The sequence below is a fragment of the Dendrobates tinctorius genome, unplaced genomic scaffold, assembly GCF_039654945.1.
Source record: "Dendrobates tinctorius isolate UK_male_01 unplaced genomic scaffold, ASM3965494v1 ptg000003l, whole genome shotgun sequence".
In the NCBI taxonomy this organism is placed as follows: Eukaryota; Metazoa; Chordata; class Amphibia; order Anura; family Dendrobatidae; genus Dendrobates; species Dendrobates tinctorius.
In genome coordinates, this window is record NW_027361671.1 from 77,145,038 (window position 1) to 77,172,616 (window position 27,579).

Consider the following 27,579-nt stretch of genomic DNA (forward strand, 5'->3'; position numbering starts at 1 on the left):
TGCGGTACTGTTCACAATGGGCCTCAGTTACTTTTTCTATTCACTCGAGACCCTATCTCACTCTCTGACAGGAAATATGATTGTAGACAGAGTCAGGTAGGCGGCTTCAAAGGGAGCGCCAGGCTGGCGGTGGGAGCAGATACAATGAGGATGGTCCACTGCAGCTACGGCCGGGTACCTCAAGAGAGGATCAGACAGAATAAAAGTAAAATAGACCGGTCATAAGAAGCGCAAGTGAAGCAGTTCAGCTGGTATTAAAAGTCTTCATTTATTAGTTTCCACAACGCGTTTCAACGGAATGGCTTCCTGTTACCTGCCACCAGAGGAAGACGGAGCCATTCCGTTAAAACGCGTTGTGGAAACTAATAAATGAAGACTTTTAATACCAGCTGAACTGCGTCACTTGTGCTCCTTATGACCGGTCTATTTTACTTTTATTCTGACAGGAAATAGTTAATTTCCATTCAACTCAGCACCTCCCACTCTGGGCTAGTCTCAAACATTAACTGTAACTGTCTCTATTGTCAAACTACACACATTATCAATATTACTAATACCTAATGTTAATGCAGATTGCAATTCTTACTATACATCACAGCTCATATTGCATTCCATAATATTTTACAACAATAACCTTGTTTCTTCAAGGGGTAACGTTGGCAGCATGTCCATCTCCTTACAGTAAGACAACATAATTTAAAATAAAGCAATTTGCTGATTGATATTTAGCAGATTGTGTATCTTGTTAGATCAATTTTAGAAATCATTTAAAGTTAGAAGAGTATAAGACCAAAATGAACTCTTAGTCATTAACGCATCAGTTTAAGGTCTCATGCACAGAAGTGTATACAGTGCCTTGCAAAAGTATTCGACCCCCTGGAACTTTTGATCATTCAGAGATCCACAATGAACTTCTGGAGTGAGTTTGCTGCACTGAAAGTAAAGGGGACAAATAATATTACAGTTTTTGAATTTCCACAAAAATTTAAAATAACCAATAAATGTCGTCCAACTTCACAATTGTGTCCCACTTGTTGCTGATTCTTCACCAAAAATTTACATTTGGGATCTTTATGTTTGAAGCATGATATGTGGGAAAAGGTTGAAAAGTTCCAGGGGGCCGAATACTTTCACAAGGAACTGTAATTGCTACATGCCCTATTCTGAGGTTTGTACAGAACATTATATGGAACTCATGCAGAAGTTCACAGAACTCGTACACTACCAGTACAGAACACCATCTGCAATCATGCAACTCCAGTAACCTACACAATACTAATTTGTTCCGAATAGTCATAAAGTCGGGAATGAAATGTACTCGTGTTCTAATGGATTTCTGGCCAAGAAAAAAAATGGGAAATGTTTGGATAATTTTATTATTGAGCTGAGATATGCCACAAAACATATCAACTAGACTTGAGCGACTTTGGTCGGATCGGGTTTCGTGAAACCCGAATGAAACAAAATTTGAGTCGGATGAAACTGGTCCGACTAGGGCAAAAAAAGTCGGAGTTTCGTCCGAAACCCGACCCCAATGCAAGTCAATGGGAAATAAAAGTCGGCATTGAGCGGATGACATTCATCCACTCAATGCCGACTTTTATTCCTCGTTGACTTGCATTGGGTCGGGTTTCGGACGAAACTCCGACTTTTTTTGCCCTAGTCGGACCAGTTTCATCCGACTCAAATTTTGTTTCATTCGGGTTTCACGAAACCCGATCCGACCAAAGTCGCTCAACTCTAATAGCAACCAACGCAGAGAGAGTGGCAGCTTGGTGCTCCTATTGTGGAGCTGTGGCAACTTATTGGTGCTACCATTAGTGAGCAGTAAATGCAGTTTTGGAATTGGGTATTCTGATGAAGGCCTGGTCATTATGTAGAATGGTGGGATAGGTAAAAACATAAATCAATACAATAATGGGAGAATTAAAAAGTGTATATTGAGTGGCGAGTGCTCTACATGTCATGTATGAATATTGACCCCTTACCGAAAAGTGATGCAATAATACGTCACATGCCAAGTGCCGGTAATGCTGACTGTAATACATAGCCAGAATCTTGCTGTAACAATTACTGACAGCGGCATTTAAATAACATGATCATGTGAACTGGCTTGTCTCCCATTGATACCAATGGGTCATCATGGCAGCCAAGACTGAAGGCTCCCACAGCTGCTATTTTTGACCTCCTGTGAAGCGCAGCCTTTGGCTGACCTTCATAGGAAAATATAATTTTGTCTATATACAGTAATAATGTGGTAAATCGCAGGTTCAAATCCCCTAAGGAGACTAAAAAGTAAAAAAAAAAAAAAAAAGTAAAAGTAAGTAAATATTTGAATCATATTGTGTTTTCCCCATATTAATAACAAATACATAATAAAAAAATATACAAATTTGGTATCGCCATGGTCAAAATGTTCAATTTATCAAAAATAAAATGAATGAAATAAAATGAATTACCCAAAACGATAAACATCAAAGAGAGATAAAAAAATTGAAATGCAAGAACTGCATCTTTTGTCACCGCAACTCTCTAAAATAAATGCAATAAAAAGCATTAAAAAATAGGCAATAATGCAGACCCCTCAATTGAAAAATCAAAAAGTTCTTGGGTGATTACACAAATCAATTTTTTATGTTTACAAAATTCTGGATATTTTTCACCACTTAAATAAAAAAAATGTCTAGTACGTTTAGTAACACAGTAATGTCGGTGACATGGAGAGTCATGCTTACAGGTTATTTTTAACTCAAAATGAACAACTTAAAAAAAATAGCAAAAAAAAACAATGACTGAATGGCATTTTTTTTTCCATTTTCTGGATTTGAAATATTTCTCACATTTCCAGTGCATTTCATGGTAAAATGAAAATTGGCATTCACAACTACAATTTGTCCTGCCTAAAAAAACACAAGTCCTCATGTACTTACGTTGGCGAAAGATATTATGACTCCTCGAAAAAGGGGAGATAGAAATGGAAGTGCAAAGAAATTTTTTAAAAAGCCAGGGAGTGAAGGGGTTAATATGTTTTTTTTTTTTACTTTAACATGTAGTAAACTTAATCTATCCTCAAGTAATTTCTGAGCAGGATATTGTGTAGGAAGAAAGCCGGTGTCGGAGAAATTTAGCTCCACATACCTTCTGAAGTTTCTTTGCAGAGAGGTTGGAGGCTGGTGTAAGGAGACCTGGTGGGAGGGTTTAGCATCTCATGTCCTCTATCTTACAAACCCTCTGCAGATTTTGGAAAAATAGAAAATATTGTTAAGCCAACCTCTTTGCTTTTATGATTGAAACATATTTCACTTGTAGTCCCCATTTTAATTACCTGGATTAATCTCGGAATATGTAACAATAGAAGCTCCTCCGCCACATCTGCACCAACATAATACTACACAAACACCACCACCGGGTCTCCTGCCAGCTGCTGCGCCCTAGCGTTCCCTTCAGTTGGTAACTCCGGATGGCAGCGCGCCAATTAAGTAAGCCAAACTGAAATAATAGGCCAACTCTGAGTGCGGGGGAGAGAACGGGATTGAGTTCGGGATTAACCCTTTGGAGCCCGAGGACGGCTACAAACTCCTACTCCTTCTATTATAAGGATCACATTTTTCAGCTCCAATTTCAGAGAGACTTCCCAGTAAAAGTTTCCTCAATTTGGATTTGGCATTGCTAATATTATTGTATAAGCAGCTGCTCAAATATAACGCTTCATGCCGTATTACCCCCCTAATTACTAAGCCGAAAACAGAGAGGAGGAAGTTACAAAGCGTTTATTCACCTAAGATAATGTACGTTAGATTTGGAGAGGTAGACTTTTAATCTATACAACCTGAGAATATCCCAAATTTTATAAAGTGATAGCATGTCACCAGGATATACCATGACTTCATAACTGGTGGGGGTCCGATTTATGGGATGCTGAAGACATTTGGGATGAACATATTGGAGAGTCTGCTGTATAATCTGCTAACATACAGAGGAATGACAGCTCCTGGGCCACAGTGCAGCACTGGTAATAGTCCTTCTACCTTACAAGACATTTCTGATACTGGTGTCTCCTCATGTAATATAGGGATCTTAAGGCCTCTTTTATCACTAGGTTCTGGGTGCCACCTCTCAGCCACTTATATGATGAAAGTGCCAGGCACTGGGATATTAACAACTACATCACCACTAATGATTGCTTAGATTGCTAACACTGGCAGGAATTTCGAGTAATTACTCCAAACATCATTTAAAAAAAAAAAAAAACTATTCTGCTGTCTTTCAACCAAGTACAAGCCACATTCCAGATTTATCCACAAATATTTTTAATTTCAGCATTTTTTAATCTCGGTTTTGGAACCCAGAAGCCCTTCTCCCATCAAAGTTTTTATCCTCTTAAAATATTGCAGTCACCATATTATATAGCACTGTGTACTTACAATTGCTCATTTTGCCTTTCTACCTAATTAATTATTCTCTTTTCCAATAGATCTATGACACCTCATGATTAAAAACCGACTAGCTGAATCCTTTTAAGCTCTATGTAGAAACAGAAAGTCTTTTTTTCCCTGCATGAGTCATCCCCTTTTTCATTTCCGGACCCAGCTGCTTCACTTCATCTCCCTGCCAGTGACTTTGCAGTGATTTAGAATTGTAGTTCTAATGATGATTCATGTAGGGAAAATTGACCTCCTGTTTCTACACAGAGCTTAGTCAGTTTTTAATCACATAATGTCATAGTCCTATTGGAAGAAAGAAGAATTAGCTGGGTAGAAAGGCAAAATGAGCAATTGTAGTAGACACACAGTGCTATATAGTATGTACAATGATTGTAATATATTAAGAGCAAATGCTGATGGGAATACTTCTTTAACTTCACATTTCATCTTTTTTTGAGATCATCAAGTCTTATCTTCAGGTCTTCATGAATTAGTATCCACGATATACTTGCACATCATGCAACACAAGTCCTCTAGGTCTCCCGTCATGGCTTTGAGCAGTTGGAAATCCTTGATTCTTCATTATGAATGGCACAAAAACACTTATTGCACTGTGGTGGACAGATCGGAGACACCGAACATGAACGTGTAAAAATTTTACTGAACTCTATTATACCATATGAACAAGCAGTCTCTGTACATAAAACACGTCCTGCCAAATTCCAAAGGTTTGGGAGCAGCTGGTGTCAGTCCCCGCTCACTTCATGCTTGTCACAGACTCTCTCCTCTGCCCCTGGGGGGCTTAGTTTATAACAAGCTAATCAATGAATAGTCTGTTTGGGACAAGAACCATGTGCCTTATATCAGCAATAATATTATCGGAATTACACTCACCAATCTACTATATGCCGTGTTTCCACAATTCCTTTCGAGAACACTGCAATGCCACATTTTTTTGAAGGATGTCCACTTAGATTTGTCTTCTATCAGATCGGGTTTGACACTTCATCTTTGATTTAGTAGATCAGAATTGCTCTATTTTCTCTTTTGAATTGGCTTGAAGCAGGTGACAATTTTCATTTTTAGATGCCCGTAGTTTCATTTTGATCTAATACTTTATCTAATCTGGAAATAAAAGGTTTGAAGGCACCTTTAAATTTATTTCTTAAGAGCTCTAGAGTTCAGATTTAATTAATCAGTTCTTTATATAAACTGATTAGATTACCCATTTCTTGGAATGACGTGTCTTCGGGACCACAAAAATAGCCTTTAAATCTACCTAATCAAAATTCTGAAACTCCATTAAGGGATTCTCACCAGGTTTTTGCCACCTAATCCAAAATCAGCACTTTGTAGAGACAGAGGCCCTGATTCCAGTGATGTGTCACTTACTGGGCTGCTTATTATAGCTTTGATAAAATCCCTGTTTTTATGAGCAGGAGAAGTAGGAACTCTGTTGCCATGTAGTCCTACATATTCACGAGCTTTGTATAACTCCGCCTTTTCCACTGACTGTACATATTAATAAGTCTGCATATTAGTGGTGTGGGCGGAGTTATACAGGGCTCAGCATTCAGAGAGCAGGCAGATCTGCAGCAAACACATATTTTATCATTAAACAACAACCATCCCAGTAAGTGATACATAACTGGAATCAGGGTCTCTGCCCCTACATTATGCTCTTCTCAGATGGGGTAGCAAAAATGGTGACAGATTCCCTTTAAAAACACAAAAAAGTATATATATCGGTCATTAGTTAACAAGATATGGCTGTAATGATTCTTCATGGATCATACATTACTGCACAGATTTAAAAAAATGTCCCAAAATGAAATATACACTTGTACAAAATCTGGTCTGGACAATTTGGATTGTTTTAATCATATGTGGGCATTCATAATCTATGGAAAGACATACAAAACGTTATATAAATTGCTTATGGTGTTTCTTTAAGTCTTGAATGGGCAATGTTTAATGTAATGTTAATTGCTGATATTCTCCTTAGACAAGGGGTGAAGGATGTATTATTTGGGGAGCAGTAACGAGGAAAAGTACACTTCATGTCTGCCTTAATTCTGTTCTGCCCCCTCATTCTTTGTTCCACTCTAATGATTAAATACATTAGCAGATAAAGAAAAACTTACTAAATGTTTCTTGGAGATTTGGTTACCCCTCTTACCTTGAGCATTAAGAAAAGGTTGGTATGTAAGCTTCACGCCACAAATTGGTACCAGAGTGAGGCTAGTTTCACATTAGCATTTACAGCCGCAGCGTCAGGCTGTGCACGGCCGCTGCTAAGCCCCGCCCCCTGCCGTGCCTCCGCCAGTAGCTCAGCCTACGGGCACATGACGCTGCATGTGTCCTGCGTCTCCTATCTTTATCACTGGGGATCCAGGCTGTGCGCAGTATGCATTTGGTGGCGCATTCGTCCTTTTGACGGTGCGCCGACCAGCGCCAAACGCAACCTGTTGCATTTTGGTTGCGCTTGGCGCACCGTCAAAAGGACGCATGCGCCGCCAAACGCATACTGCGCACGGCCTGCGTCCTCAGTGGTAAAGATAGGGGACGCAGGACGCATGTAGCATCATGCGCCCGTAGGCGGAGCTACCGGTGGAGGCACGGCAGGGGGCGGGGCTTAGCTGCGGCCGTAAACGCTAATGTGAAACTAGCCTGAGATAATTCATGGGAAAACACCCATACACAGAGTTGTTGAGCTGATGGGCTTCACATTTTAGTGGACACACATGGGATAAGAAGATTAGGGGGTGAATTAAACATAAAAAAAAATTATTGTTTATATTTTCTTTAATATTTGTACGTTATTTCCCCATAAAACATTTAATAAAAAGATTTTGAAAAAAACAATGATCAGGATAATTTTTACTCCCCCCATTTAGCTGTACCTTATATAGAACTTCGTCATGTTTTTTTAATACATGTTTCTGGTAAATAATATATTTCAGAATATATATAAACTTTAAATATTAGAAGTAAAGAAACTCTATTTATTTTGGACAAACTAATAAAGCCGAATAAATGTGATTCGACCCTGATCTGCTATCGACCATTTGGTGCTGTTCGGCTTACTCTTCCCTTTCTTTTGATGTGTGACAGCTCACTGCGCTGATAAATGTGTTCACGGCCGCTGCATCGCTCCCAACACCTGTCAGTGTGAGCCGGGATGGGGAGGACCCAACTGCTCCAGTGGTAAGTGCCCAGCTGCCGCTGTCTGTCTCCGGATGTTCTGCTCTTGTCTCTGGGGATATTGTGTTCACAGTTTTAATGATCTCCTATGTTCCTATACATTTTTGTATATATTTTCTATAGATATTATACTGATTATAGGTTAAGTGTGACATCAAAAACTATTTTTTGGGGGGGAGGTAATTATCTGATTTATCAAAAAACTGAATAGTTTTAGATACAAGTCAAAAGATCTAATATCTAGTAAAATTGCCAATGGAATAGGGACATGTATGTTAGCACCAGTCATTCGGTACCAGAAATATACTGTGAGTTGTGAGACTTTTCCTTGTTGTTCTTGATAGACTCCAATACTGTGAGTCCTAACTCCATGAGGTACAAAAAATGTGAAAGTGTAAGAAATACTCACAAATGTCTGCCTACAGGAGCTGGGGAGCAAAAAAGCGAAATGGCGTCTTATCCAATAGCAGCAGGCATATTAGTGAGGAGTACTTGCTCACCTGATGGGGTTCTGTAGCTCACAAAAATGTCAAAGTTTTAGTGGAACAGCTGCTTCAGAACCACGGGTCACAAAACCAAGAGAGTTCTGTAGACTAATATTGAGTGGTTTTTCTGCACTACTCCTGGAGTCCCACAAGAAGGATCCAGAACACAGAGGTCGAAAACATATGGTTTTAATATCAACGCGTTTCAAAGTTTTAGAACTTCTTCCTCAGGATGCAACATCAACCTTCAAAACGCGTCGATAAGAAAACCGCATGTCTTCTATATCTGTGTGTCCTGGATCCTTCCTTTGGGACTCCATCATTAGTGCAGAAAAATCACACAATTATCCTCTACAAAAATAAATGCCTGCCAGACACTCCGCTCCCCTAATGTGTACGGGACCACCATCTCTTCCCCATTGGCCGATGATGTGTCCGAAAAGGTTTAGAGACTTGAATGTGATTTATTTTTTACATACGGTACAGTTTAAATGATTGAAACAAAGTGAGTGAGTAGGAGGCCTAAGAGGTTGTCTTCTTACCGTGAGGCTTGTTGGGTTATTATACAATGTGTGTTATACCTTGTTATTTATGTATTTGTACACTGACACATTCACTGGTGTGTAATTTGGCTATTACCTATTACTTATCTTGGTGTGTGGTGCTGAGCTTTTGGCATTACTTTATTCATTTCTAATTATAAGGTGGTTCTAGCAATATCAGCCTCAAATTGCTTCATAATCTCTCACAAGTAGTTTTTCTCATAGTATATAGATATGTATATATTTAGTGATGACATTGATAAAAATATTGACAGTCTTGATTATTATGCACATGAATTTGATATTTTATATTAACATTTTCATGTATTTCCGATCATGTCTGATTCTTCTGGTACCATAGATGTGATGGTTATTGGTACAGGACCCCTATAATTTGCTGTACGCCTATAGCCAGATAAAAGGATTCCCGGGTTTGTCAGTTAGGCTGGTCGGGCCGAGACCGAATACACATGGACTTATGAGCTATTTCATGCTGCAGCAGGACTCATAAAATGCTTATATTAATAGCAGGACACATAGCCTTTCAGACATGGATTTTCAAAGTAAAAGCACCAGTGTTATCAGGTCTAAGAGATCTATTTAATAATGTATAAAGTTTGCAAGTTAAATAACTCATCAGGTTTAAAGGGGTTGTCGGATCCAAATCTGCATTCACTCTGTGCTACTGCAGACTTATGAATCCCCCCAGCACATGTACTGTGCTGCAAGGATTCATCGGTTTCTGAGCTGGGACAGGAGGGTATATCTGAGTTTACATACTCCCGGCCAGAGCCCATCCATTGAGCGTGGCCTCGCTCCATACACTTGTATGAAGCGAGTTTGCATTTCGACTAGTGCCACAGCGGTCCAGTGGGCGTGGCCAACTAGAGTGTATGGAGTGAGGCTGCGCCCACTGGCCAGCTGTAGCCGCGAGTATGTGTAACGCATACATACCCTCTGGTCCCATCTCAAAAACTGGCAAGTCTCCGCAGCGCACAGTGTGTGTACCATAGGGGGATTCATAAGTCTGCAGTCCCACAGAGTAAACCGAACAACCCTTTTAAATGAGGAGGATTATATCATGAAAATACTCAGTAGGAATATATTCAGACCTATTATAAAGAAACCGGTCGGAGCCATGGGGACTCACTGGCACCTCCATAATGTGTCTGCATTCCAGCCTGTGTCCTGCATTGACATCTTGTCATTCAGAAGAGGATTATAAAGACATGAGCAAACTCCTCACCGGGTGCTGAATCAGACTTTCAGACATTGCTTTGGAGAGATTCCAGTGGTCACACAGACATACAAATTCAGATCTTGTTTCATTGACTGGGTTCTTCTAAATCTCTCCATGTTATGCGGCAGTAACATGACTAGCAACTAGACAAAGGAGGCTCCTAATTTGGGTTTCCAGTGTTAAGGCTCCACTTCTGTGGACTTGTCTGGAATGTCTAATAGAAGTAGGTTTTATATTACAGTGATAAAGCCCAGGCCATACAGCGGCCCATAAAACCCATGTCAGCTTATGTAGATTTCATTGCCTATGTAGTGTGAATATCGGTAAGGAAAGTAATTTAGGTCAACTATATTAGTAATTCTCCAGTGTGATCTAGATGCTGACCCTACCCAACCCATGGATTGATGTTGTAAAAAAAATCCCTTATAAAAAGTGTAAAAAAAAACCCTGAAAAGTTGCCAGTATTCACCCATTAAATCCTTCATCACTCGAACACTGCAATTCCACGGCAGCTTTGGTCTCGCTGTTGCATCGATAATGTGATGTACGTCCATGTGTCCACAATATTGTTGTACCCCCCAAATTCTTATAATATCAGTTAAAAATGTTTAATCTTTTTTTATTCCAAAGTTTTTATTCCATTTTTCATGTAATACAAAGAAGAGCATAATACACAGAAGAGTTACATCACATACAGTTGGGACATCGCAGTAAAATAGAACAGATACATTTCAGTTTCCAATACATTAGTTGTTGCTGTCGAACAGCCGCGAGACATGCAGGCGCGGGGACTCGAACATATTTTTCGAGCACGCCGAAGTCACTCGGTTAGCACACGAGCATGGTCGGATAACACCTTATCCGAGGACGTTCACTCATCACTACTTCTTAACGGATTAGGAGCAGGGCCATAGTTACAATATGGTGCACTAATACTAACTCCACATGTCACGTAAAAATAATGCTGCAGATTGGTTGTTTAATTTATGGGAAATTTAGCCATGGATTTCGTCTGTCCATGGAGGATTTTCTTTCTGAATTTGGTTTGCTAAGTGGAATTTGTGCTAATATCACAACCAAAATTCCTCAACGGAATTTTTTTTTTCAGTTGATCTGATGCTGGCATTTTCTGTATAACTGTGGTATATAATACTGAAAGTTGTATTCAGTTCTAAAATGTGACAAAACCGTATCCTTGTAACGGAACCATGGGTGAATAACAAGGCTTTCCTTGTAGTATGCTAACACTGACATCCTCCCATTGACATTCATGTGCAGTAAATTAGTCCAATAAAGATTTATTGAGCAAACACAATGGAGCCCTCCATGTACCCTAACCATATAGCAGACATGTTGAACTCGTCCCTTGGAGCTACTCTATCAAACCATCCATCAGACATGATCAGGATCACTTAGAACAATACCATTCATCGACTTTAAAGGCTCGAACATTGATTTGACGATTTTGTTGGTTTAGGTATAAAGCAGCAAAAAGCAGAGGAATTAAGGAGTCCTGGTACATTGTGTTCTGGTGAACAATTGTTCTTTATTTTTCAGTTTCCCTCTCGATTTGTAAGAAAAGTTGCACACTGATATACAAAGGTGCACAAAAATGTAGGGCAAATATAACATTTATAATAACCATGTAGACTATACTCAGCAAAGAAAGGCCTATACTGTTATTATTACTACTTTGTGTCAATCTTTCATCACCTGTCCTTGACTGCATACAGGTCTTTTAGAGATGAAAGAACAGGTTTTTTTCCAGCTTTTTTATCGCCCTGGAGAAATGATGTAAAATATATTAATTATGTACAGTGTTATAATTAGGCCACACCTGAAAAAGAGTCAGTCTGCCAAACACCGTACTCATTTTGGACCGTTTCCCCTAGTCTTTGATGTGTAGTGCTCACATTTCCCACCTGCTCCCTAAAGCGCCACTTACAGATCACAGCAATTATCGACATGAATGGTGACATCATTCACAGTATTATGAGTGTCAGTATATTCTTCACTGCACTGTCCTACAGTATACACAGGCTGAAACAAGTAAATTTAAAGTAGATGGGAAAATGATTGTTACCTTCATGATTTCTTAAAAACATCCTGGTTAATGTTAATCAGAAATTGTACTATGCTTAACAATTTATTAAGAATACAGCTCAATGCAAATAAAAACGTATTAAAATAAAAAAAGAGGCTTGCATAAGTGACCCAGAAAAATCAAGTGTTGATGATAAAGAACAACACTATATGGTCACAAAAAGAAAGTAATGGGAAAAGCTGGTATTTAACAAGAACAGTTAATTTTGATCATATATATTGTAAGGTAGCGCTGTCATTCAAGGTTGGGGGCACTCGCTTGGCAGCCAAATAATCAGATCCCGCACGGATTTTCCATAAAACCATAACAATCCATGCGGTTTATTCAGGCATCATAAATCCACAGCAGCAACATAAAGTTCATATCCATAGCATAACGTTCATGACAGAGCTTCCCTCTGTTATCCCTGTGGTCACACAGGTAACGCAATGTTCAGTACTCAGGCTCTTCAGCCTCACAGATATCTCACCCCATCTGGGTTACCTCATGGTTGCTTCAGACTCCAGACGTTCATTCCCTGGGAACTCTCAGATTCTGGCAGCCATTACACACAGCCACTTCACATGCTGTCAGGCAGGAATCCCCATCTCCCAGCGGGACCTTCCACAACGGACCAACCGGGTCCAAGCATTCACTCCATGTGACCTACCCTGGCCACCTTATATGGTCCGTAGCCACGTCCACCGGGTCACATGGCTATGACCTCATCACAGGTCCTTCACACTCACATAGTCTTTTACTACCAGCGTTTTCAGACACACCCCTGCGTGGATTTGTATGTAGCTGGTTCCGCCCATCTCTCCAGCTACCTGAAGACTTTCCGAAGACATTGACACGGAACCTCAGCAGTATCACTGCTGATCAACACATACACAAGTCTTCATCTCAAGGCCACCCACCTTGAGATACATTACGATCATTCAGCATCCTACTCCTATCAGGACACTGGAAATACTTATACGCCTGTCCTGGACCACCCACACAGCGCCCCCTAGCGGATAGAGTGGTCACTACACCACAATATGAATAGAATCAATACAGATTATTATAGAAAAGCACAGTTAAAATACACTCTGTAAAGTATGGCTGTGAGTGCCATAGAAAATACCAGCAAATATAACACAATAAATAATTAGCTTTGCAAAAGGGATATATATAATAATTACTAACATTAAAGTGTAGATAATAATACTGCAGCTAATAGTGTATTAATCAGTACAATGTTCAATAAAATTCCCTAAATAGGATGTAAGGCCATAAGTGCAGGTATCATCATAATACGTGTAGACAGTATGTAAAGGAAGAAGATAATTACTGCTTACCCATAGCAGTAATAGAAAAGGAGTGTGGCGTCTGTTCCGATTCCGACGTTTTGCCACTGCTTTTGTGAGAGGTGTGACCCCTATTATGATAATACTTTCACTTTTGGCCTTCCATCCTATTTAGGGAATTATGTTAACCATTGTACTGATTAACACACTATTATCTGCAATATTATTAATTGCACTTGTACTTTATTGTTAGTAATTATTATATATATATATATATATATATATATATATATATATATATATGTGTGTGTGCACCGTATATACTCGAGTATAAGCCGAGGCACCTAATTTTGCCACGGAAAACTGGGTAAGTTTATTGACTCGAGTATAAGCCGGGTATGCATTGTCCCCTCATCACTGTCCTGGTATGCATGGCTCCTCCTGTCCTGGTATGTGTGGCTCTCCATGTTGTATGCATGGCTCACCCCCGTCCCATCATTGTATGCATGGCTCACCCCCGTCCCATCGTTGTATGCATGGCTCACCCCCTCTCTCATCCTTGTATGCATGGCTCACCCCAGTCCCATTGTTGTATGCAGGGCTCACGCCCTCCCATCCTTGTATGCATGGCTCGCCCCCCTCCCATATCCTTGTATGCATGGCTCACCCCCCTCCCATCATTATATGCATGGCTCACCCCCCTGTCCCATCACTGTATGCATGGCTCACCCTCCCCTCCCATCGTTGTATGCATGGCCCCCCTTCCTACTCACCCTCCTCGCGCCGTCCCTGCATCTCCTTCCCATCCCTGCATCTCCTTCCCGGCTCCGGCAGCTCTCCTATGCTGAGCTGTCACGTGGTACCACTTATTAAGGTAATGAATACACACTCCAAGCCTATGGAAGTGGAGATGCGTGCATATTCATTACCTTAATGAGCGGTACCATGTGACCGCTGAACACAGGAAGAGCTGCTGGCACCCAGGTGGAGATGCAGCAACGAAGGGTGAGTATGACATCTTCTTGAAGTTGGCGGCTATAGCTGTAACTGTGCCACAGCCGCTGGCTCCTGCTGCTGTTCCGCCACTCCAGCGCTCCCCCTCCCCTGTCGGCTTTCTGGACAATGTCTCGTGTATAAGCCGAGGGGGGGCATTTTCATCACAAAAAAATGTCCTGATAATCTCGGCTTATACACGAGTATATACAGTATATCCCTATTGCAAAGCTAATTATTTATTGAATTATATTTGCTGGTATTTTCTATGGCAATCACAGCTGTACTTCACAGTTTCTGTTTTGACTGGCAATAGCAAGAAAAAAGAAGGAAATAACCAGCTCACCTACTGCAGCTTGTGGCGTGTGGAAGCACGGAACTCTCGTAGTCTTGCATGCACATGGCGAAAAAAAGGAAGAAAAAGTTCCAGCTTCTGAATTGATCCAAAATTTATTGATTAAAAAGCACAAAAGTCGTAATAAGACAGTTCACATCAGTGCCAGTAGCAGCAATGTGTTTCGAACACTATACACGTGTTATTTTTCAAAAGCTACATATCAAGGAAAGCATGATGATTTTATACAAGAACCAACCAATGAGAGGCAACAATCAACGCATGAAACAAATGAAAATAATTAAAATGAAACGAAAAGTGCAATAAAATGCAAAAAAACAAGTGATTCAAGCAAACATAATATGACAAAATCAAAACAGAAAAAAATAGTGTAATAAAAGAATACAATGCACACTAATAATGATACATGATTTCTCTGTGTGCGTTAAGTCCAGCAGGAACACAAGTCCCCAGGCAAAAGACCCAACAGGCTTCACGTGTCATTAACAATTTTTTAATATCGCCACCTCATGGTGATGCCGTGAGTCTCTCTATACCGATAACTTTCAATGATGCAGTATCCCTCTGATGATGAAAAATAAAATGCTTATATGCAAAAGACATATTGCGATTAGAACTTCCCAAAGATATAATATCTGTGATATGTTCTGAAATCCTTACTTTTAAATTGCGTGTAGTACATCCCACATGGCTGAGATTGCTACCAGTGCAATTAATCAAATAGACTACATTTTTGGAATTACAATTAATATACTGAGATCTTATATTGGCTAGGATTATCACTATTCATAAGCGTATGGGTTATAGCGGAGTGTGCACAGGTTCTACAACGCACACTATCGCATTTATAAAAACCAGGATGATATGGCCAAGTTCTATGTGTCTTAGTGGGATTGTAAAAGCTTGGGGAGATTATACTGCCTGTGGTAAGTGCTTTTTTCGCTACAATGTGACATCCAGGAGAGAGTATAGAGGATAAAATTTCATCCTCATATAATATGGGAAGATGCCTCTGAATAATAGATTTAATAGCCCGAAATTGCGAACTATATTGAATAGATAAAACCATTTTCCGATCAGAGACATATCTGATGGATGTTTTAGGTGCAAGTAAATCACATTGCTTCTTTTTCTGCACACTTCTGTCCAAAGTCCAATTTGGATAACCTCTCCTTTATAATTTGTCACAGCATACCTGCATTTCATCAGCTAATAAGGATGAACTATTGCAATTCCTTGTAATCCTAGTCAGTTCACCCACCGCAACAGACCTAATTGTATGATGTGGGTGGCTAATGCTTGCATGTAAAATGCTGTTGCCTGACAAAGGTTTTGAATGAGTGGAGGTAATAATAAGTGAGCCTACATTGCCTTTCAAGGATAAATCCAAGAAAGATATAGTGGAAGAATCACAATTAAAAGTAAACCGTAAATTGAACTGATTTGAATTCAAATACTCAACAAACTTCGGTATGGGAGATACAGCGCCAGTCCAGATGGAGTGTATCATCGATGTATCTGCCATACCAAAATATATAGAACAGAAATGAATTATCAACTGAATAAAGATACATTTCTTCCCAATAAGACATCACCAAATTTGCAAAAGAGGCGGAATGCTTACCGCCCACTGAGACTCCCATGCATTGGAGGTAGAAATTCTGATCAAAGCAAAAATAGTTGCGATTTATTAAAAAATGCAATACTTGTATAGCATGCTGACAAAGATCAGCAGTATTACTATATTTTTGAAGATGATATTCAACCGCTGTAATGGATAAATCCTGGGATATCAAAGTGTATAAAGAAATAACATCGCAACTCACCCAGCAAAAGATCTCACTCCACTTTATATTAGAGAATTGCCCCAGAACATCTTTAGTATCTTTTAAAAATCCTGGAGTGCAAACTCACAAAGGTTTCTAATATGGAATCTAACCATTGACTAAGATGTTCAGTAATGGAGCCAATTCTGGATATAGTAGGGCGCATTGGTGGCAGTGAAATTCCTTTATGAACTTTGGGTAAAGCTTGCCTGACAGGCAATATAGGATGATCAACTTTAAGATATTCAGATTGAGATTTAGTTATTACCCCCAGTGAAAAAACGTCGTCAATCAATTTAAAGGTTTCAGCCTGATAACAACATGTAGGATCACTCTTCAACTTGATATACATGGTGTTATCCTCTAATAAGGAATTAATCGGGTTGCAATATACGGTGGAATACATGACTACAACCAAACCACCCTTATCCGCCATTTTGACAGTTATTTCAGACATATTTTTTATTTCTTGTATCGCTTTAAATTGTGATGGATTTAAATTAGTATTTTTATTCATCTGACTTGTATTTTTATCCAAACACTTTAATTCCCATTCAATAAATGTTTGGAAACGGTCCATACATTAAACCCTAGAATGGATTGGATAAAAATCATGATTTTTTATGATCAAACTTGCTGCTTTCTTGACATTCTTTTCAGAGGATCCATCATCAGTGTTCAGATCATGTAGATTCTTTAGACCTACCTGTTCATTAAAGGTTAAATTACGGTATTCATTAACCATGACACTGTGTTCTTCTGAAGAAAAAAAGGGTCTTTTGATAGTTAAATTCCGTACAAGCTTATTAATGTCCAAAATAGTATGAAATAAATCAAACCGTCTATAAGGCACAAAGTTTAACCTCAAGGAGAGGACTTGCATTTGTTCATCAGTTAGCGTGCAACTGGAAAGATATAAAACATTAGAAAATATGTTAGGCTTTACATCTTTTTGCGGTGGCGGGTGGCCATTCCTGTGAATGCTGCCGTGTTTGTGGCCTGCTGCCGCTTTGAGCATTTTTTTGAAAAGTCTGCTTTTTAGGCTGTCGATAATATGATTTTCCATCTATTAAGTTATCATTATGCGCATCATTTGATCCAGGCCCGGATTTAGGGGGAACCCAAGGGGCCCAGGCCCTGGACCACCCACCAAGTGGGGGCCTCCCACCAATATAGGGATAAATATCTCAAAACATGTAAAATACATGTCTCTTTGCTGTGAACTGTTTCTAATGATACGGAACATTTACCAAAAGAGAAACTATTGAAAGTGTAGGGACCTGGCTACGGTCCTACATCTCAGTGGCTGGTGCAGTGCGGCAGAGTCATGGCACCTCACCTGCATCAACATCCACTGACCTGGCTAGCCAGACTTCCTTAGTACCCTGTACCTAATGCTTAGCTTATGGCATGCGACACGGCACACTCTTTAAATCTGGTTGCTAAAAATGCTGTAGAAAGCTGCTCGAGTGCTGTACATTTTTTTTACTTCCTTGAAAAGTGGTTCCACTTCTTCACAGTTTCAATGCATTGGCATCAGCTTCTGACTGAGGCTTTGAAAAATATTGACTCAGCAACAGCATTGACTCTCAAACGTGTCACAGCAACGCGTTGGTCCTGCAGAGCTGACGCTATTAAGGCCCTTAAGCATGACTATCAGCAGATTAAAGATGTACTTAAACAGATTGCTGATGACTTTGAATAAAAAAAGCTGTGTACAGTGTGAAGCAGAAGGACTGTAAAGACAAATGAATCAGCTTGAAATTGGTATTAACATCACCTTCTGGAATGATATCCTGCAAAGAACAGATGCTACTAGTAAAAATCTACAACATGCAAAACTCGATCTAAACACTGCCGTGGCGTCACTGACCAGCTTAAAAAACTATGTCACATCAAAGCAGCGTGACTCCTTCAAAATTTATGAGAAGCAAGGCAAAGAACTGTCTGGTTCATCTGAGTATGTTAAGACGATAACTCGACACAGGCGCCGAAACGTGTGTCTCAGTCCATTGGATTATGGCCATACGGAAGAAGTACAACTTAACCCTTCTGAAAAATACAGAACAGAAACTTTCTTGCCTATCATTGATCAGTTTATCGCTTCTCTTGACCAGCGTCTTCAAGCTTATAAAGATATATCAAGCAAATTTAGCTTTTTTAGCCATCTGAAAGAACTGTCTTCAGACGAGCTTAAGGCCACAGCAGAGCAACTCGTCAAGTCTTATTCAGATGACTTGGACATTACATATATCGATGAACTGTGTCAGTTTGTAACATTTGCCAATTTATACACAGACGAGGAGCCAAAAGATATCAACACTGAACTTTTCATGTACAAGCTTATGATGGAAAAGGGATTGCAGGACACTTTCCCAAATATTGAGATAGCTCTAAGGATATATTTAATTTTGATGGTAACAAACTGCAGTGGTGAGCATTTCTTCTCAAAACTCAAATTAGTTGAAAACCAATTAAGGACATCCATGAAGCAGGAACGACTTGTAAATTTGGCTATCATGAGCATCAAGTCAGATATACTGCGTGAATTGGATTTTAGTGACATCATTAGAGATTTTGCAGCACGAAAATCAAGAAAAGTGCCTGGAATGTAAAAAAATGAATGATTTTACCTGAATTACTCTGCGTAAATGATTTTTGTAAATAAACTTGCGTTCGTTTCATTTTGAGTTTTTGCATTACATATTGCAACAAATTGAAAAATGGGCCTCCCTCCAAAATGGGCCCCGGGCCACCCACCTCTTAAATCCAGCCCTGATTAGAACTACTATCGAACGACTCTGGTTCTGAAGAACTGAAAGACACTCTTAATCCAGATGAATCAGAAGTATTGCTGGTAAGTTTGAGAATAGTTCATGGTGCCTTAGGTGTTTTCTGCCACCTGCCCCACTCATACACCTGATTATCTTGATAGTCTTTAACATTTGAAATTTACTTTTTTACGAGAGATTATGCTGTTTTCCAATTTGGATATAGATTGCTGAATTATTGCTGAATTATGCTAGAAAATCCTTCTGCTGAGTTTCATTTGTTTGTTGATCAAAAGAAGTTTTAAAAGATGTCCCACAGTCCCTTTTATGCTACATGCTCTTTTCAATGTCCTCTCCTTTGCATACCGGCCCCCTCTTCACACTGTCCTCTCACACTGTGTCCCTCTATAGGGCCCAGTCTTTATACTGTACTCTCATCACACTCCCCCTCCTTAGTATACTGTGCCCTTACACTGTCCCCCCATGCTACGCCCCCACTACTCACTTTCTATTCTGTGCCCGCTCACTTTTCTCCCCCCATACTGCCTCCTCACACTATTCCCCTCCCTCCTACTGTCTCCTCTCACATCTCACCTGTTCATCATACTGTCTCTTCATATTTTTACCCCCTCACTTTCTATACTGCATACTCACACATACCCCCAACTACACTTACTGTGTCTGCACACTTCCCATCACCCTCACTCCCCGTACTCTGTCCACATACATTTTTCCCATCGCTACTCATACTGTGTCCGCATACATTCTCCTGTTCGCTCCCCATACTGTCTACACCCATCCCCACTCACCATACTGAGTCTGAACCCATCCACCATACTGTTTCCTTGTACACGCCCCCATTTCCCTGTACAGTTTCCTCATACACGCCCCCATTCTCCCATACTATTTCCTCATACATGCCCCCCCATTCCCCCAGACTGTTTCCTCATACATGCCTCCCATTCTCCCGTACTGTTTCCTCATACATGCCCTCCATTCCCCGTACCGTTTCCTCATACATGCCCCACATTCCCCCGCACTGTTTCCTCATACATGTCACCCATTCCCCAGTACTGTTTCCTCATACATGCCCATGCCCTGCATCCTCCCCTTTGCTCCTCATTTTGTGTCCTCAAATCTCCCCCCACACATTAAATCCCCCATGCCCACTCCAAATCTCCCCACACATTAAACACCCCCACCCCCACTCCAAATCTCCCCCCACACAATAAATCCCCCATTCCCCTCCAAATCTACCCCCACACATTAAATCCCTCACTCCCATTCTAAATCTCCCCCCACACAATAAATCCCTCATCCCCCCTCCAAATCTCCCCCAAACAATAAATCTCCCCATCCCCACTCCAAATCTCCCCCATACATTAAACACCCCCATCCCCACTTCAAATCTCCCCCCACACAATAAATAACCCCGCCTCCACTCCAAATCTCCCTACATACAATAAATAACCCCATCTCCACTCCACATCTCCCCACGCACAATAAGTAACTCCATCTCCACTCCAAATCTATCCTCACACCAAATCTTCCCACACACAATAAATAACCCCATCTCCACCCCAGATCTCCCCCATACACTTATATTCAGTGTCTTCAGCTCCACTGGAGCACTTACCACTCATCCTGTGTCTCTACAGCGCCGGCGTGACGTCAGCAGCGTGATCACATGACCTGATCACGCTGCTGTCATCGCTCTGACCCGGCGGACAGAGCTTCAATTGTACTCGCGTCTTTAAGATCCCTGGGAGCTGGCACACTGCAACTTCTCTGTTCCGGCTGTCAGCTTGACAGCCGGTACAGAGAACAGCTGACTCCCAGTCCGGGGGGTGACAGAATGCAGCCACTGTGGGAGACACTGCAGACCGCTGCATTAGGTGGCCCAACTGCACCCCCCTGCTGGCTGCGCCTGGGGCACATGCCCCAGCTGCCCCCCCAGAAACATCTCTGCGGTGAAGAGTCTGACCACTGTATGGAAGTTTTCAGTGACTTGTATATAAAACGCAAATAATTCTCCACGTGAGCTTTAATGGAGATTAAGTTTAGAGGATGCCCTCTAACTTCGTCCGGTATATACCACAGTACCGAGCCTACATAATGTCTAATTTGAGTAATAGTAAAATTATCTCTCACCAGGACTGGGTATTTAAAGACATTGTCTTCCAAAGTAAGAGGACATTTATTGTCCGCCATCATGTCAAAACCAGTCTACATCCATTATTCCCAAGCACACAATAGATGGGAGGTGGCCTGCCCTGTAGAAAAGAGGCCTCTGAAGGGAAGAAGCACCAGGATATGGAGGTCAAGTCCACTAATTCATCTAGCATGACGCCATCCCAGGATTACTAAACACAGTAGGGGGTTATCCCTAACTTCCACTGGGACCTCGGCTTGTCGTAGGTAAAGCAGAGTAGGGAGACTAAAAGGTCTACACATCGCCTCATTTATTGGAGTATTGGTGAAGCGGGTGAAGGCATAGATCCAGTCCAGGGAGCGGCGGATTGTTTTCTCTTTTTAAATCATAATGACAACCCAAAATATCCAAATGACCCTGATCAATAGGTCACATACCCCATTTCTTAATACCATGTATTGCCCCCTCTAACATCAATGAAAGCTTGAAGTCTTTTGTGGTAGTTATGGATGAGGTTCTTTCAGTTGGTAAAGCTGCCCACTCTTCTTGGCAAAAAGCCTCCAGTTTCTGTAAATTCCTGGGATGTCTAGCATGAACTGCGTGCTTGAGATCTCCCCAGAAGTAGCTCAATGACATTGAGGTCAGAAGACTGAGATGGCCACTCCAGGACCTTCACTTTGTTCGGCTATAGCCAATGACAGGTCGACTTGGCCTTGTGTTTTGGATCACTGTCATGTTGGAAAGTCCAAGTATGTCCCATGCGCAGCTTCCGGACTGATGTTTGCAAATTTGGCTCCACTGCCTCCAGCATTTGCCGATAGCCTGCTGCATTCATCTTTCCTTCAACTTTGACCAATAGTTTTCAGAGAGTCTAGTATTTCAGCCGATGCTATTTGTGGGTTTTTCTTTGCATCCTGAACAATTTTCCTGGCAGTTGTGAACAGAATCTTTGTCTACCTGATCATGGTTTTGTTTTTACAGATCCCCTGATTTTCCGTTTGCTAATCACAGTTTGAACGCTGCTGACTGGCATTTTCAATTCCTTGGATATCTTTTTGTATCCCTTTCCTGTTTTATACAGTTCAACTACCTTTTCCCGTAGATCCGTTGACAATTCTTTTGCTTTCCCCATGATGCACAATCCAGAAATGTCAGTGACCGGATGAAAAATACAAGATTCTGTCTGGACCCCAGAAGCTCACTCAGCTTCTATGCACACACACTGATTACAAGCAAATAGGCCACAGGTGAGGATGTTACCTTTAGTAGCCATTCAAACCCATTTGTGTCAACTTTTGTGCATGTTATCAGGCCAAAATCACCAGGGAATGTGAACTTTCGATTAGGGTCATTTGGATATTTTGGGTTGTCATGATTTTATAAAAGAAAACACAGTAGTTTGACAATAAATGGCTTCACTCAACCACTAACCATGAGTGGAGAAAAAGTTTTGGTGTGATCATTCATATTCTATGAAAAAAAGGCCAAGAAAGCAAAAATTCTGCTGGGTTATGTAAACTTTTGAGCACAACTTTATATGTATATTGATGGGTTCTTTTGTTCAATATTCCCCCTTTGTGAGCTAGAGCTAGGAGCCATGGAGCATCAGACACTCCTTCTTTTCTGGACTTGACATGTCCATATATTACAGGAAACATATGGACATACCAGCCAGTTTTACGGTTTCACCCACAATGGCTTCAGTCAGAGAATTGTATGGCAAGCTGCACATGATGTGAGGGATTCAGGAGACCAACTTGATGTCATAACCTCTTTGATATCTGAACTCTTTTTATTTCCCTTTAATTGTATTTTTTATGTGTTTGCTTTCTTATTTTATTTTTGTTTTCTTTGCTTCTCATATCATACCCATAGCTTTGCACTACTGGTGTAGATACTTTTCACAAGTACTAGACCTCGTTAGTAACACAATCCTGATGCTAAATTTATATTTCCCTCTTTAATTTAAAGAACTGAAGAATTGAATTTCTGAGGACAATAGCAATGTATTACAATACATGCGTAAGTTAGTAAGAAAATTCTACCTCGGGAAATGGATTTGAAGAGTACGCAAAAGAAAACTGACTGGAAATCTTCAAAGAAAGCAAACACAACTGCACATTTCTTTTGTGTGTGCTCTTCATGGCTCAGAAAGCATCGACAAAATGACAAAATGGCCTAGATTCGTCAATAGAAATCCTTCTTTAGAAAGCAGGACACTGCATGAGGGCACAGTTGCCATAGGGGTAGAAAACCCACCGTGCAGTAAATGAATCTCAAAGAAACAAAGCGTTGGAAATAAAATCCACATTTTGATATTGTTGTCTTGAGTTTCAAAGCAGCTCAGCTTTTATGTAGGACACGAGGACCTGGATTGATTTTCATTCTCTTGCTCTAGATATTATGGCTTTCTGCTACACGGTCAGTATTAGGTCAAGAGCCTGGATTGCCTGAGATCATTCATAATAATTTAGCTATATTTCTGTTTTCTCCATGGTAATTAACCTTAATACAATCACCATGTTACTCAATGCAACTTAGCGCCAGACTAATAATAATATCCAACCGATAGTACACCTCAATGTGTCCCATACTGTTGAGAACTATTAGGTTATGTTCACACATAGAGGAAATATTGAAGATTTTCCATCTTGACAGTTGGACAGAAAATCCACAGTGTGATACAGTAACAGGAATATGGATGAGATATTAACATATCTTTAAGAAAAAAATATCTGCAGGTAAATTGACACGTGGTGCACATTGTTAATATTTTAAACATGCAGTTTTACGGCAGATTTTTTTGTAGAACTTTACGTAAAATCGACATTGATTATTTTGGTCCTGTGTTGATGTACCTCTAGTCTACATTCCCAGATGAGTTTTTGGTGCATTTTAGATGTTGCAGAATTTCTGCCCCTATTATTTGAATTAGTTTACTTGCATTTTTTTGTTGCGTTTTTGTGGGCTTTATTTTTATGCATTTTTATTGAACTTTTGACGCTGTGTTTTTTGTCTCTTCAGTCTGTCATTCTTTAATTAAAGCCACCTTGTTTTTAATACTTCCTGTTTTGTTTGCTTTGATAAAACTTAATAGTTATAATTAGGTGTGGACAGCATGCATTTTTTTATGCGGGGAAAATCCGGAAAGACAACTTAGCAAACCCGCAAGAGAAATTGACATGCTGCCGATTTTAAAAAAAACATACCATGGGTCAGTTTATGTAGTGTTAAAAAGAAGCAAATAGCATGAGAGTTCTAGAAATCCCACCTACTTTGCTAGAACAAAAACACACAGTGTCAAAAACTCATCGTGGGAATCTAGCCTTAAAAAGGTTTCCACGTTACTTTCAGGCTAAGGCTATGTTCACACGCAGCATTTTTGGTGCATTTTTTTCTGAGGTAAAGAAGCTACATTTTACTGTGCCAGAAAAAGCTCTAAGAATTTAGAAATATCATGTACGCGTTTGTTTTTTTGCCGGACACAATTTGAGCACTGCAGCATTTTTACTGCGTTTTTTTTTTCAGCAGAAAACAAGATTCAGTTTACCATACCAGCAAACAGCTCTTTCTGTGTTTTTGCTGCATTTTTTGCAGCCTATTTGGTGAATAGAACTAACTTTACCTAACATGCACTGTAGACAAATCACACATAGAATCCGCACCAAAAAAAGCAGCAAAAACGCCGCAAAACCTTTTCAAGTGCAGCATTTATACTGCCATGAGAGCAGGTTAAGGCTGCAGAAAAAAATGCTGCAAAAATACTGCATGTGAACACAGCCGAAGGCTAGTTTCACACTAGCGTTTGTGAGCGCAGCGACGGCCTGCGCACAGCCGCCGCTAAGCCCCGCCCCCTGCCGCGCCTCCGCCGGTAGCTCCGCCTACCGGCGCATGACGCTGCATGCGCCCTGTGTCCCCTATCTTTATCACTGTGGGCGCAGGCCGTGCGCAGTATGCGTATGGCGGCGCATGCGTCCTTTTGACGGTGCGCTGACCTGCGCCAAACGCAACCTGCTGCAGTTTGGTTGCGCCGGCGCACCGTCAAAAAGACGCATGCGCCGCCAAACGCATACTGCGCACGGCCTGCTCCCACAGTGATAAAGATATGGGACGCAGGGGGGGCTTAGCAGCGGCCGTGCGCAGGCCGTCGCTGCGCTCACAAACGCTAGTGTGAAACTAGCCTTCGAATGGGTCTTTAACATACATAATTAACTTACTCAATGGGCTTATTAGGGTATGTGCACATGCTGCGGATTTTGCTGCAGATCCGCAGCGGTTTTGGCCCTGCGGATCCGCAGCAGTTTCTGCTGCGGTGTACTGTACCATTACAATCTATGAAAAACAAAATAAGCTGTGCACATGCTGCGGATTTTTCCGCACGGATTTGCTGCGGTTTCTAATCCGCAGCATGTCAATTCTTTGTGCGGATTCCGCAGCGGTTTTACACCTGCTCCATGATCAGCTGTCAAACCGCAGGGCAAAACCGCAGGCTAATCCGCAGATAAACCGCAGGTCTTTTGACCTGCGGATTTTGCAAAATCCGCACGGAAAAATCCGCAGCACAATCCGCAACGTGTGCACTTACCCTTACTCGAAGCCCAGAGCCTGTACAGCAACACATGGAGGATCTATGGCCCCGAAGGTTGCCTCCATATTGCATCATTGCTTTTAAGAAGAAAAGTTTCATTAGTGACAGATTGTTTAAATCAAGTTTTATGTTTTTAATGTTATTTTCCTAAATTAAAAAAAAATCCTGAAATCTTGTTTTCACACTGACAACTGCAAACCAAAACATACTGACGCTTCGGCTCTGTAGGGTCAGAAGTCATCTCATATAGCATTCCAAGGTTTTTTCTTTCTATTGGAGTCAGCGTGGAAAAAAACCTCTATGTCTCCAGAGCCAAATGGAGGTCCAGTAAGGACTCCTAGATTTCCATGGATGCTATAGTGTATGGACGAGACCTCACACAATGAGCAAATTTGGTGGCGTAATCCACAAACCAAGATGATGTTTCTGTATGGTGGCTACTTTCCTCGCTCAAGAACATTTCTTTGGTTGAGCTACTGTGAAATGTACAGTATCAGTATGTACAGCTATATACAGTAGGTGAAACTATAACATGACCATGTGTATCACAAGAGGAAAACCAATACAATTTTACAGTTGCAATGTGGAAAAAACATACATCAGAAAGTCTATTCTACAGAATGGCAGTAACGGTTTTTTACTGCGCATAAAATACAAAATGACAGATATACAGTAGATGGGAGAAACTTGGACAACTATGGCTGGAAATTTGGAGAGAATAGCTAAAAGGGAGGACAAATAAACGGAAATGTGCAAATTACTTTTATATTCCTCAAGAGCTCATAAATGTCGACTACTTTCCATCTCTGTCTGTATAAATGGAGTAGGAGCATATGAAATAAGACTCGCCAGTGTTGGGTGGTTGTCAGACAGCAGGAGGTACCTTTAGGGAATACAGTGTCTCCAGAAGGATACATTTCCTTACCGTAATGGAGCTTTTAGATACAAAATTAGGGTAACACAGACAGACAATTGGCTGTAAGCTTGACCTTGAAGTTTCAGAGCGGACCTTGTGGTCCCAAACCAGCAAGAATTCCATATGACGACTTGTAACCCAAATACATCTTTATTTCAGATAAACAGCTGTGCTTCTTAGGTTACCCACCAGCCATTATAGACGGCATTCATTCAACATATCTGTGATAATTAAGTTGTGTGCATTAGTCTTTTAACACATTTCTGTAGAGCAAATCATTATTCTGATTAGTGTTAGCTGTAATGATGATGACAAAAAGGATGTAGCAGATGATAACGTCAAGACAAAGTAAAGGGCAAAAGCAACAATGGTAAAAGCACTCAACAATGTGAGATGTACAGTGGGGAAAAAAAGTATTTAGTCAGTCAGCAATAGTGCAAGTTCCACCACTTAAAAAGATGAGAGGCGTCTGTAATTTACATCATAGGTAGACCTCAACTATGGGAGACAAACTGAGAAAAAAAAATCCAGAAAATCACATTGTCTGTTTTTTTTTCATTTTATTTGCATATTATGGTGGAAAATAAGTATTTGGTCAGAAACAAGCAATCAAGATTTCTGGCTCTCACAGACCTGTAACTTCTTCTTTAAGAGTCTCCTCTTTCCTCCACTCATTACCTGTAGTAATGGCACCTGTTTAAACTTGTT

General features: G+C 40.6%; 1 protein-coding gene across 1 annotated transcript in view; it reads left to right on the forward strand.

Annotated features, from left to right (window-relative positions):
* Window positions 1-27,579, forward strand: part of MEGF10 (multiple EGF like domains 10) — a 177,681-nt gene that overhangs the window by 89,655 nt on the left and 60,447 nt on the right. Inside the window, exon 5 of the mRNA XM_073557265.1 lies at window positions 7,539-7,631. Coding sequence (XP_073413366.1) covers window positions 7,539-7,631 — 93 coding nt within the window. The remainder of the gene's footprint in view (window positions 1-7,538; window positions 7,632-27,579) is intronic.